Source organism: Podarcis gaigeae, assembly GCF_964106915.1.
Source record: "Podarcis gaigeae genome assembly, chromosome: 8".
NCBI lineage: Eukaryota > Metazoa > Chordata > Lepidosauria > Squamata > Lacertidae > Podarcis > Podarcis gaigeae.
In genome coordinates this window covers 64257645-64270168 of record NC_139684.1, presented here as the reverse complement: position 1 = coordinate 64270168, position 12524 = coordinate 64257645, and the positions used below count along the sequence as shown (strand labels likewise).

General features: G+C 47.6%; 1 protein-coding gene across 1 annotated transcript in view; it reads left to right on the top strand.

Annotated features, from left to right (window-relative positions):
• The first annotated feature begins 4707 nt into the window (after nucleotides 1-4707).
• LIN28A (lin-28 homolog A) overlaps nucleotides 4708-12524 on the top strand; it is a 48309-nt gene continuing 40492 nt past the window's right edge. Inside the window, exons 1-2 of the mRNA XM_083751000.1 lie at nucleotides 4708-4984; nucleotides 6233-6423. Of these exons, the coding sequence (XP_083607126.1) occupies nucleotides 4954-4984; nucleotides 6233-6423 (222 nt within the window). The 5' untranslated portion in view covers nucleotides 4708-4953. The remainder of the gene's footprint in view (nucleotides 4985-6232; nucleotides 6424-12524) is intronic.

The following is a 12524-nucleotide window of genomic DNA, read 5'->3' as shown; positions in this document are numbered from 1 at the left end:
GGAAAAGGAGTATAGAGTCAGGGGTGTGTCATACAAAGTGGCTGGACATTCTGGAGACAAGTGCAATTTAAATCACTTTCCAATGTTAACTGACTTACCTGATTACACTCCAGTTATGTTAAATATGGCTCAGGGAGAAAACTTATCTGTCTTTACTTTTTAAACAAATTAATAAACTCCCCCCACACTTTGTCAGACTGTCCACTCTCTGGGAAACGTCGAGAGATGTATGGCAAGTAATCCCTCGAAGATAACGTTGGTAACGGGCCTCTTTTCAGTTTTCTCTCGCAGTGCAGCCCCATTCATGTCTACTCAGAAGTAAGCTCCTTTGAGTTCCATGGCACTCATGGGCGTAGCCAGAATTTTGACAGGCTTTTGTGGGGGGGCAGAACCTCAGATCTGTATTGATTTGTATTGATGATGGGACTTGCGCCAAAGTAAGTGGGTCCAGGCGCTTGACGGGATGCAGGAAGACAGGCTATTCCTGCTGGATACTGAACTGACAAAAGACTCCACTTTGCAAGGACGGATAGGTTTCGTCTGGAGAAAACGGTGGGATGCTGCTAATTTCAGCGAATACGTTATGCTGAAAACGAACCTTCCTAATTAGGGGACCTAATATCCTTCTCTTTAATCTGCCTCTGGCCGCCCCTATCCCGTGCGGGTCCTCCCGGGCTTAATGCCAAGGAAACGAGCAGAGAATTGCACCGTCGGTCTGCCTTTTTCCCGGGGCTGAAAGGCAGCCAGCTCATGCACATTTCACCAAGATGTCCACTAACACAGACAACTACTGTATAGGGAAAGCCCGAGAGTCCTACGTTTATATTTGATGGAGAAGCGATGAGAATGTTGTTGCCGTTCAGCCGTCCTAAGCTTCCTCGGACAGGAGGAAAACTTTGAAGTTTTGCTCCCACATATCCACTCCCCCCGCCATATTAATTGCGCGAGGGAGATTTAGTTCAGTTTTTTTAAAGCACCCTTTGGAAGCTCTTCAAATCACCTCTTCAAATCACCTCTTTTAACTATGCCAATACTAAACAGTTTGATTTCCAGGTATAGCCATTCGGGATTTTTTTTAATGTTTGTTTTTTTAAAGCCCCCGTCCCGCCACACAGAATTCTGAAAGAGTATTTTTTTTTTTTACAGATTACAAGAAGACGATCCGTATATCCAGAATTCCCCTGCTCCGAACGGGAAATAGATGGGTATTGCGCGATTGTCAGTTCCTAAACTTCACCCTTGATTTCATTTGCAGGCCTATAAAGAGAGTAGGATTAGGCCAGAGACAATCAGGCATGTCCAAAGTCCGTTTCAGGGGCCTTCACTTCATCAAATCTGGCCCTCTTTGAAAAAAGTTTGGACACCACTGAGCAGAACTGATAGCTGTCTCCTGTTAGACGTTGTTGTTGTTTATCCCCCGAGAGATGCTTATACAGAAAAAGTTAAGATCTGTTTGCTGTTGCCAGCCCTACATTTTCCAGAGGCCTCCATCTTTTTATTATAGCGTTTGTGCGCTTTCATGGTGTGTCTCTCCGATTGGGGATTGGATGGCGGACACTGACCTCCACATTGGCCACTCCTTGTAGCATCCGTGTCAACCCCTTAATCCTTAATCCCCCACCTTCGGCGCCATTTTAGCCTTGCAGCATCCAGTCCCAACTCCCTTTGCCACGTACGCGTTTGCACCGACGGCTACGGGGGCGCCCTTAAACACCCGAGAGTCCTGTGCTCTGAAACGTAATGTGTGAAGGGATCCATCCACGCTGGCAAACACGGATCTTACTTCTTCGTCCTGGAGGGGCCCTTGTGGCCTCGGGATTAAATCTATTCCGGAGCCCAGAGAAGGCTTGCGCGTGTGGAGAGGAGAGGAGGCAAAAGGGCTAGTGGAAGGTGCTGGCGGTCGTGTGTACGCTTGTGCACGCGTGTGCTCCTTCTGGAGCTGCCACAGCCGCTGCCCCTTTAACAGGGCTCCGCTTTGCTCCAGGGGAATAGCTGGCTGGTATTGTCCAGTTTGAACTGAGCACCGGAAATGGAGGGGCTATTTGCCTCCCGAGATCGCCCTGGTCATTCGGCCATTGTCCTCGGCCAGCCGTGAAATCTCTCCCCCAAAAAGGGAGGGGGGAGGGGTGGCGTTGGAGAAACGGAGCGCTTGCCCTTCCCGCTCCTGCTGCCCCCCCCCAATGATCAGATGCAGCATCCTGGGGTCAGGCGTGACCTCCCCGCCCCATCGCCAAGCCCGTTTGCCCCGCGGAGCCGTCAAGATGGGGAATCCTCAGCCGCCGGCACCCCCCGGCCCTCCAGAGGAGCCAAATAGGCCATTTCCGCTGAAAATATGGAATTGACAAATATCAGCGAGCCGCAGGGTGGGGGAGGCCGCGGGGGTGGGGGGAGCAGACCGACTCCAAATCGCAGAGAGCCGGGCTAAGGCGGGGGTCTCCTTCCTCAATTAGGGATGGGAGGGAGAGAGGCAGTGCAGGGGAGGGGCTCACCAGCTCAATATAGATAAGAGGAGAGGTGGGTTTCCGCCCCCATCCGGTCCCCCCCCCGTGAAACCCCCCACCACATTTCCAGGCCCCCCCATCACTATCCATCAGCACTTTGTGCGCATCGATCGCCTCTCATTTTCTCTGATTGTCTTTTAAGCAGCCTTCGGGCCCCGCCCCCGCCCCAATCAATCAGCCCTTCTGTTCCCGGGGGGTAATATAGACATCATCGGGATACATTCAGAAACGGGTGTTTGTAGAGGTGTGTGTGTGTGAGAGAGAGAGGTGCATTTTGTATGAAGGATGAGAAAATCTCCAGGTCGTCATAACTCTCCCCACCACCACAACTATTGTATTAAAACCGGTTTGTGCCTTTTAAACAAAATGTATTATTTTGAGGTGAACCTATTTTGTTAGCTGCACAGTATCTCATTTTTATTATTTTTATTTTTTGGTGCGTTTAAAAGCGACCCTGAATATTTCATTTCATTTCATTTCGTTGCTGCCTTTATGAAAGTGTTCTAATTAACTGTAATGTGGAGGTAGGGGTATTCCCACTCCGTATTATTCTCTGCCTGATTTTCTTTCTTTAAAAAAGCCATCACCTTGGGATGTTGGTGATATTGCTACTTAATATATACATACTATATTATTTTGTTTCCCTTATGGGGGGAAATTTCAGGAAAAAGACGAAGTTGTCTTCCACATCCCCATAGCTTGCTGGATGTATTTGAGCCCCTCTTCCTCAAAATAGCCGACCTTCTCATTCCCGATGATAGAGGCTTTATTAACGCCATGTAAACAAGAATTTCTAGCTTTAAAAAAATAAAAATAAGTGCACCTTTTGTGGTGGAATTCGATTTTGCAAACGGGGGGGGAATCAACTTAGGACAATTATTTTTCTTTCATTAAAGATAAGCTGGGAATCGAACTTCTCATGATAATGCTCATTTTTAAAGCAAACAAAGGCTCCACACACTAAAAAAACAAACTCGTTTTGCTTGGGATTCACCCTTTCCGGCATGTTTCTTTAAAGAAACAAAAAATGCATTAAGTTCAATTATTTGAAAATGTATTTGTACCCCAATTATACTGCTTTTTCTTCTGCCGCTGCCCGCTCCAAAAGCAAACTTTTATATTTTTAGAATTGCACCGGGATAAATTGGTAACCTTCTGAGCTCACCAAACTGGGGAAGAGAAAGATAAAGGACTCATAAATTCCAATTTGAGATCCGATCTCTCTCTCTCTCTCTCTCTCTCTCTCTCTCTCTCTCTCTCTCTCTCTCTCTCCCCCACCCCCGAGTCATTGACTAGAGATGGTGGGGAAGGTAAGGAACCAACCAAACTGCCCTCTTCACCCCCCTCCTCGCATTCCCAAAGCTAGCCAAGGGAGATCCCAGGAGTAGCTGCGGATGGGAGCGGAAAGGGATAGTTTAGGGAAGAGGCTTAACATGCCAAAATGGAATGAGCGGGGAGAGGGAGGGAGGGGGCAGCTCTCCTTTTAAACAGGTCACTTCGAGTCAAGCGGGTCTTGTCGCAGGCCAACTTGCTAGGCAGGCGAACATGGGGTGGGGAGGGTCAATAATATAAGCTAATAGTGTGTGTGTGGGTGTGCTGGCAGAGAGAAGTCAAGATAGGAGATCTTGTTTCTTTCCTCTTGACAGGTAATCTACCCATCAATGAAGTTTCACATTTGCGCATTCTGCTGCCTCCACTTTGGGAAAAAATAAAATCCCGCTTGGAATGTATAATTACTAGTGTGGTGTGTGATTGTGTATCACGTGGGAAAGCTGTGTGTGTGTGTGTGTGTGTGTGTGTGTGTGTGAGAGAGAGAGAGAGAGAGAGAGAGAGAGAGAGAGAGAGAGAGAAAGAATATGAATGAATGAATGAGCCATGTGTGAAAACTGCATATGGCGAAAGGTATCCTAGGGACGAGATCCCTCTGGGTTCTTGAGATCTCTCCAACCAACGAGATTTTACAAAGCGTGCAAGGAGAAAACTGAGTTCCATAAAAGAAAGAAAAAGCATGGACACGAAGCAGGATCCACTCCCTCGCTTGCAGGATGGCAGGAGGTTACATTTTTTTGTCTCCTAGGAAGGGAGAAGAGCGCTTATATTGCGGCGAGGTGGGCGGGGGGAGGAGGCGGGGGGAGGGAGGGGAGGCCCGCGGGGGGAGGGGAAAGCGCGCAAGGTTTGGCGTTAGGGGAATTCTATTGTCTCTTAGAAATTTGGGAAGCTTTAGCAGGCCCTGGGCCCTCCCACTCCTATTGTTGCAGTGAAGATGTAGCAAACCTTTCTCTCGCCTTCCCTCCGCTTGTTTTGAATCTTCCACCACCCCCTCCTCCCTTTCTCCCCCCCTCTTTTTTTTGGGAGCTGCTGAGCTGCTCTGACACCCTCTCCAAAGACGGGCTGGCAGAGAGGAGGGGAGGCTGCTCCAGCCAGAGTCCACCATTTCCACCGGGGGTGCAGAATGGGGTCTGTTTCTAACCAGCAGTTTGCAGGTTAAGTGAAAATTTCATACCCAATTCTTCCCTTCTCTCTCTCCCCCCCCCCCGCAAGGAAGACTCTTTCTTTCTTTTCCCTCTTTTTCTCTCTCTATCTCTGCCCTCCATCCCTGTTTTGAAAATCAGCGCTGTGCTCTGAAGAGCTTTCCCTCACCTCTTCTCATTTTAGGAATAGTTTTACAGCTGTTTTCAATCAATCCTCTTCATTTTCAAAAGGAAAGATTTGTGTTGATTCTTTCATATATTCTTTCCAAAATGTTACTTTTTGAGCGAGCGGTCGGTTTAGTCACTTTCTTGCTTCACCATGTGCTTTTTCTTTATAAGAATTGGGGAGGGAGGAATTTTGGAAACTTTTTGGGTGTATCTAGGCAGCTACAAACTTAGGCAACGTTTTCCTGGGAGCAGGTCCCATTAAACGCGGCGAGGTTTCTTCAGAGTAGACATGCGTTGAATTGCACGAGTTGTGGTTTTGTGTTTTGCTTTTAAAGAGGAACTACAGTATATACCTTTACGCTTAAAAAAAGCGTATATATTTCCAAATGGTTTCGACAGACCAAGACTTCGCTTCCCAGAGTATTTCTCCCCAGTGTATAAATATTTTGTATTTCCATATAATCAATGTCCATACATACACCTCGAATGCTTTAGAATAGTTTGAAAATGGACTAGTGGTGTCACGCTGTCCCATCCACTAGTTTACTTTTACTCCCTCCCCCCATCCTGTGAAAATAGTGTGGGATCCACCCCGCGACCCGGGATGGCATAGATTTGGAATACACCGATTTCTTCGATGTTTTGGGGCTGCGTTTTCTATTTTGGGCACCCTACGGAATTTGGAAGAGGGAGCGAGTTCTTGGTATCCCTCCCCCACTAATATGTTTCGAATCCTGCCCTTCCCGATCTTCCATGGATGAAGACTTGCGATTTAGTCCTCTTTCTCCCCAACCCCCCCCCCCCGGCCAAATAACCCCAGAGCCGAGGCTGCTCTCTGCATGGCTTCCTGCCTAGCCTTCTGCGCGCTCAGCGGTGCTGGAGCTCTCCGAGGAAGACGATGGCGTTTCCCGCGGGGGGCTGGGGGGCCGGCCAGGAGGTGAGCCCCCTCTCGGGCGTCCCAACCCTGGGTGGCCCCCGGAGGTCCCGCGCTCCCTCTGTTGCGCACCCGCTGGCCCTTGGGAGGAGCGGGGAGGGGGACCCCCCTCCTTTGGCTGGACTCCGGCTGATGATCCTCGGCGCGTATGTTTCCAGGTGGCTGCGCCAAGGCGGGCGAGGAAGAGCCCACGGGGGACTCGCCCCGGCCGGACGAGGAGAGCCAGCCGCTCCTGCATGGCGCCGGGATCTGTAAGTGGTTCAACGTGCGGATGGGCTTCGGCTTCCTCTCCATGACCACCAAGGAAGGCATCGCCCTCGAAAGCCCCGTGGATGTTTTCGTGCATCAGGTAAGGGGTTTTTTGGGGGGGGCGGCAGGGAAGCGGGGCTGCCTTGGTCCTGAGCAGCTCGGGGGCCCCGAGGAGGCCGAGCCCGGGCGACCCCGGCCTGGGGCCTAGGGCGCCGCCTTGGCGTGGGCCTTCCAGGCTGGACGCAGCCGGGGTGGAGTTTGCACGCGCGCGAAGTTTGGGAACTGCGGCAGGCCTCGTGGGGTGAGCTGATCCGGAGCAAAGCGGGGGGTGTGGACGGGGAGATCTGCCCCCCCCTATGTAAAAATGAGGGGGCAGCTAGTTTATCACGTTCTCTCTACTCTTTACTGAGGAAGAAATCCCCCCCCCATTGGCTCCCTACTCGGTTCGGTGCCTGGCTGTATACCGGATTTGAATGCAGGCCGCCTGCCTGGTCCCCACCCCCGATCTTACTTCCTTGCTGCTTCTACCCACCCACGGCACTAGGCCTCTCTCTCTCTCTTTCTCGAGGCCAGGAGGGTCAGTTCCTGGGTTCCTTTTATTCCCGTGATCTCAGGGTTCAAGAGTTAGGTTGCTGTAAAGTGATATCAGATTGATTTCATTCCCCCCCCCCCACCTCCTTTTCAAAATGGGTCGCTTGGGGATTTGCCTTGAGAAAGGGGGAAAGGGGCGAGGGAGCGCGCGCCGGGATTATTGCTGTGTTAACCAGGCGTGAGGTGGTGTTAATGTAGCTTTAAAAGAAAAAGAAAAAAAGAGAACGCCGGTAAAACACGGATCAAAATGACGACAGGAAATTGGCAGTTGTAGAAGATGCTGAGATACAGTGTTCCACATGTTTAAAACTTTCCCTCTCCCAGTTGGAAGTGGGGGAGAGGCCTTTTGCTTTGATTTCCATGACTGTAATGTTGGGAAGGTCATGCAGGGACACGGGGTACAGTGTTGCAGCACAAAATACAGATGGGACGAGGCTTGAAAGTATGATAGCCAGGCGTCTTAATATGAGCTTTAAACAGCTACAAAAATGATCACTTAATGCCTGAATGCATATTGTTATAATGCAAAGGATGCCCTCTTTTACATTGGGATATCAAAGCTCTATAAGGTTTTGTAATGTTGATTGCAAAATGCTTTGCTAAAAAAAAATTAAGCCTCCCACTTTGGTGCCACACTCTTCCTGACACCTGTGCTGCCAATATTTCTCTTTAGCAAACCATCTTGTTGCTCACCTGAGCCACTTTTTTTGGGAATAGTTAGCTGCAGTTTCAGAAGGTCCTTTAAGGATTTGTTTTGTCCACACCACCACCGGGATGAGGTGGTGGTACATTTGTGGGTGTAGATGGCAAGGATATTCAAGGGGCTTACTTTGGGGGTTAACCTTTGATGCAATATGGTTTCATCCAGTGGTTTAGAGCAGCTGATGTGCGTTGAAGTTCATCAACTTCGGAAAGGGCCACAAGTTTCCCCACCTTGGTTTAAGATTTGAAAAATGGTTATGTGTAATGATGATAGAGGTTTATAATATTATGAATGGGCAGAGAGAGGGGAGGGGAAGAAATGGATGGGTTTCTCCACATATTGAAATTATATAATTCACTATTCCAATATGTGATGATGGCGCTGGAGTAGGTGGCTTTTAAGGAACAGAGAAACTTGTGGTGGAAAAGACTGATTAATGGCTATTAAAAAAAAAAAATCCTTCCAGTAGCACCTTAAAGACCAACTAAGTCAGTTCTTGGTATGAGCTTTCGTGTGCATGCACACTTCTTCAGATACACACGAAAGATATGCACACGAAAGCTCATACCAAGAACTGACTTAGTTGGTCTTTAAGGTGCTACTGGAAGGAATTTTTGTTTTGTTTTGACTATGGCAGACCAACACGGCTACCTATCTGTAATGGCTATTAGGTATTGTAGCTAAATGGATCTTTCATGTTCTGAGAGAGCCTGCCTCAGAATTCCTTGGTGGGACAAGCAACAGTCATCTTCATGCCTTGCTTGCAGGCTTCACATATTTTCAGATTAGGTGGACCCTCCTATAAGCCAAATCTTATGATAATGCTTTATAATTTTTTTGGTTGCCTAGATGAGATGGAACCACACACTGGATTAGCAACTTGTTTTACAGCTGTATTTTGCCCTGGTATACAGGATCATTTTTTACATATATACTGAGGATTACTTTTTGTTACTGAAGATGTCACCTGAAATGAATGTCAGGCTTTGATGAAAACTGCTGTGTTTCTTGTTTTTTTATGTTCTCTTTCTTGCAAGAGACCTGTGCATTTCATTTAGGGCTGGATATAAGTAACTAGTGGATGTTGATCCTTTTAAATATGGGGATCAGCTACCATTTGTTCCTTTATCCCACCAGATCTCAATGCAACTTGAGATCTGCATAAGCATCTACTGTACTAGAACTTGTTTAATATAGGCTGGGATCCTTTATGCACTTACCTGGGAGAAAGCCCCATTGAACACAGTGAAAGTTACTTCTGAGTAAACATGCATAGGAGACCAAGCCTCCTGTTTCATCCTACACTTCATTGTAAAACTGTGCTTTTATGTATGTCTACTCAGAAGTAATCCCCATTGAGTTCACTGGGACTTACTCCAAGGTAAGTGCATTCTCAATGCAGACTTCTGTCCTGCTTTCTCTCTTCTAACCCCACGTTTGTTTAATAAGCAGCCTGATAGACTTCTGGAGAACTTGAAAACTTGCTTATTATTTTGTAGTGCTTTGGTTAGGCCTAATCAAGGTAGCATCAGATTGTGGGTTTTTGAATTTTTTTCAAATAGGTCAGCATAGTTTCCTGTTCTTTTTGAAGCTATCTATTAGTATCCATAATGGAGTCAACAGTTGCAAAGACATTGCACAAGGTTCTTCAGTTAGCTAACAAAGTTAGTTCCCCCTCCCACCACAAATAAATAAAAAAATTTTGAGCCACTTCTAGATCAGCCTACTTTTCTTTTGGACTCCATGGCAAATATTTTCATTTGTGTCTTTGAGGAGCCTCTTTGCAAACCTTGTAATGGGGTGGGGAGGCAAGATAAATTGTGAGTAGAGGATTTGTTTTTCCTTTTTGTGTGCAAATCTTTTTTCTTATCTCTCTGTCCCTTTTTGTACTGGCCGAGGAACTGATGGCAGAAACCATTTTGATGTTGTAGTAGAGGCTTGAGATTAGTGAGCTGATACTCCAAAATAAAGGAAATCAAGTCCACACACAAACACACTTCCATTTCAGATGGAAGGCTAGATGCTAAGCATCTGAGCATGAGTAATCCTACTGAAATGAGGAGCTCCTGTTCAGAAGAAACCGTACTCACTTTGTCAATACTGATAGTCTGGAAGAAGCTTCAAGCACATGTTTTTTTGTGTGAGTTCCACTCAGTTTGGGGGCACAGATTCCCCATACAGCCCAGTCCTGTGCATATTTACTCAGAAATAACTTCCACTGTGATTACTGGTGCTTACTCTTGGGTGGGTACATTTGCAAAGAATTTCAGCCTTACAATGCATGTTTACTCAGAAGTAAGCTACTGTGTTAACCCGGGGTTTACCCACAAATAAGTGCATTTTGGATTCCACCCTTAATGAAAGTTTGTTGCAACAGAAGTGGACACATAAAGTTCAGAAGGTGCTTTAAATAAACTCAACAAGGAATTGGCAGGGAGGACAGCAGGGGCAAATGAACTTGTGTGGCATGTGTGTAAAAGTTTAAAGCGAATCACTGTTGATTCTGGGGTGGGAATTTGGATTTTTATAAGGTCTGTTCATGAGGTGCCAGGTGCTGAAATCCTAAAATCATTTGCTTTGTTGCCCTTGCGGTGGCATTACTCTAGAGCAAGTGGGTTCAAGTGGGCGGCTTTATATATGGAAACAGTAAATGACTTCTTTTGAGAACTTCTCTTGATTCCAACTACTCAGTTCTTCCCTAGGGTTTTGCTTTCCTTCCCACCAGGCAGATGGCAAATCTGTAAAAAAGAAAAGAAAGAATGGATGTGACCCCTGATTTCTGCATTTTACTCCCCCTCTGCCCTCAGAGAACAGTTTCCCCAGGTCAGGGCCTGGATATATTGATGGAAAAGCCCAGAGGGAATAAACATGGAATGCTGATTTCCTTGTTCCAGAGGGATGCAGATTGCAGCATGAGGATATAAGTGAAGAGGACCAACACTTTGTTTTAGCTACACTGCCAGTCACTTTGGTATGTGGCTGAATTTTTTAGTGTTGGCTGAATTTGGGAGAATGAAGCCCAATGCAAGTCCATTTTTTTGGAACTGGTTCTGCATCTATGTAGAAATGCCTGATTCCTGTTCTAAGGAAAGTGGCCTTCCCTTTTGTGCTTGAGTGAGGGTTTGTGAAATGCAGAGGCAACTTCAGGTACTGGAGGCGGGGTGGGAGTCCTCTGGTCTCCCCAGCATTTATTGCCCCACACAGTCTGGTTTTCTGATTGCAGGCACTAACAGTCTTGCACCCTCACAGAAAATTAAACGGTTGGAGCGTCTCTGGTGTCCTAACAGCTTTGCTTTGCCTTGCACCCTCCGATTCAAGAAAAATAACCCAAAATTCCAGCCCAGCTTCCTCAATTCATTCTTCACTGCAGTGTGGGAGTCCTGAGGATGCACTTAGTACTACTACTACTATTATTATAAATCAGGTTGCGCATATTTTTAAGGGGGAAAATGTAAAAGATGAAACCTGGAGCGGGGACCCTAAGACTCACAGCATGTTACTTGATTGCAATTTCCACCATCCCTGACCAATGGCCGTGGTGTCTAGGGCAGAAGTGAGTTAGGGGTCTTAACAGCACCTGGTTTCCCTCCCTTGGACTAGAGAGAAGTGCAGGTCTTTCTATGCTTAAAGAGAATCTCCATGGCCAAAGGCAATATAACAAAGAAAAACAAGTCAAGGGCGGCTCCAAGTATGAGCCCCCCCCCAACAAAATGCCATTGGTGGTCTCCTTTTGTCATCAGTTTCTCATGCACCCACAAATCTATTAGCTGACTAATCAGTGTCTCCAGACCTCTGATATCATCACACTGAATTTCCCCTGCAGTTTTTGAGCAGATAAAGAGCAGCAGGAGTCGTGTCTAAACAGCAGGCAGGACTCCTGCTGCTTTTTAACCTTCTCTGCACCCATGGAAATGAGTGAAGACCCTGCCTCTCTCCCAAACCATCTGGGGATGCCAGAGGGTATGGGGGACCGGATTGCTGGTGACCAGAAAATGATGACTGACTTATAAGTTGAGTCTCTCAATCTCTCTCTCTCTCTCTCTCTCTCTCTCTCTCTCTCTCTCTCTCTCTCTGTTCTGGGACATGATGAGCAGCTTAAAATGGTGGCTTTGGAGCCATCCATTGCTCTTACCCAGTTGATTTGGCCCTGGAGTCATAGCAGGTGGTAAGGCCTAAAGGAAGTACAGTCGTACCTTGGTTTTCAAACAGCTTAGTTCTCGAACGCTTTGGCTCCCGAATGCTGCAAACCCGGAAGTGACTGTTTTGGTTTGCGATCTGATTTTGGAAGCTGAATGTCCAACAGGACTTCTGTGGGTTCCGATTGGATGCAGGAGCTTCCTGAAGCCAATCAGAAGCCACGCTTTGGTTTCCGAACGTTTTGGAAGTCGAATGAACTTCCGGAGTGGCTTCTGTTTGACTTCCAAGGTACAACTGTACTGTATCTGCTCTGATGGACCCAGTTGAGGTGCTGGGCACCAGCAGCTGCCAGAGGATGCCAGATGTTGGTGCCAGGTCTGTCTAGGGCAGGGGTCAGCATGGTTTACCTCACCTGGGCTGGTTCACTCCAGCAGAGATCCCTCCGTGGGCTGGATTGTGCGTACGTATGAGCATGCTTGCCCGCGATTTCCGGTGTCTGTGCAGACGCGATTTTTGGCATTGCAGAAACGAGCCCCCCCCCCCGCCTCACCGATCTAGCACAGCGTGTGGGGGCTTGCCTCAGGGGTGGCTCATGGGCCTGTTAAATGACCCCCGTGGGCCATTTGTGGCCCATGGGCCTTAGGTTGCCTATCGCTGGTCTAGGGCCACCATGAGACACAACAGGGGAGGCCATCACATCACATTCACGCCACACTTGCAAGCTTCCAACTGCTGTTGGAAACAGTGCAAAACTAGATCTTGATCCAGTA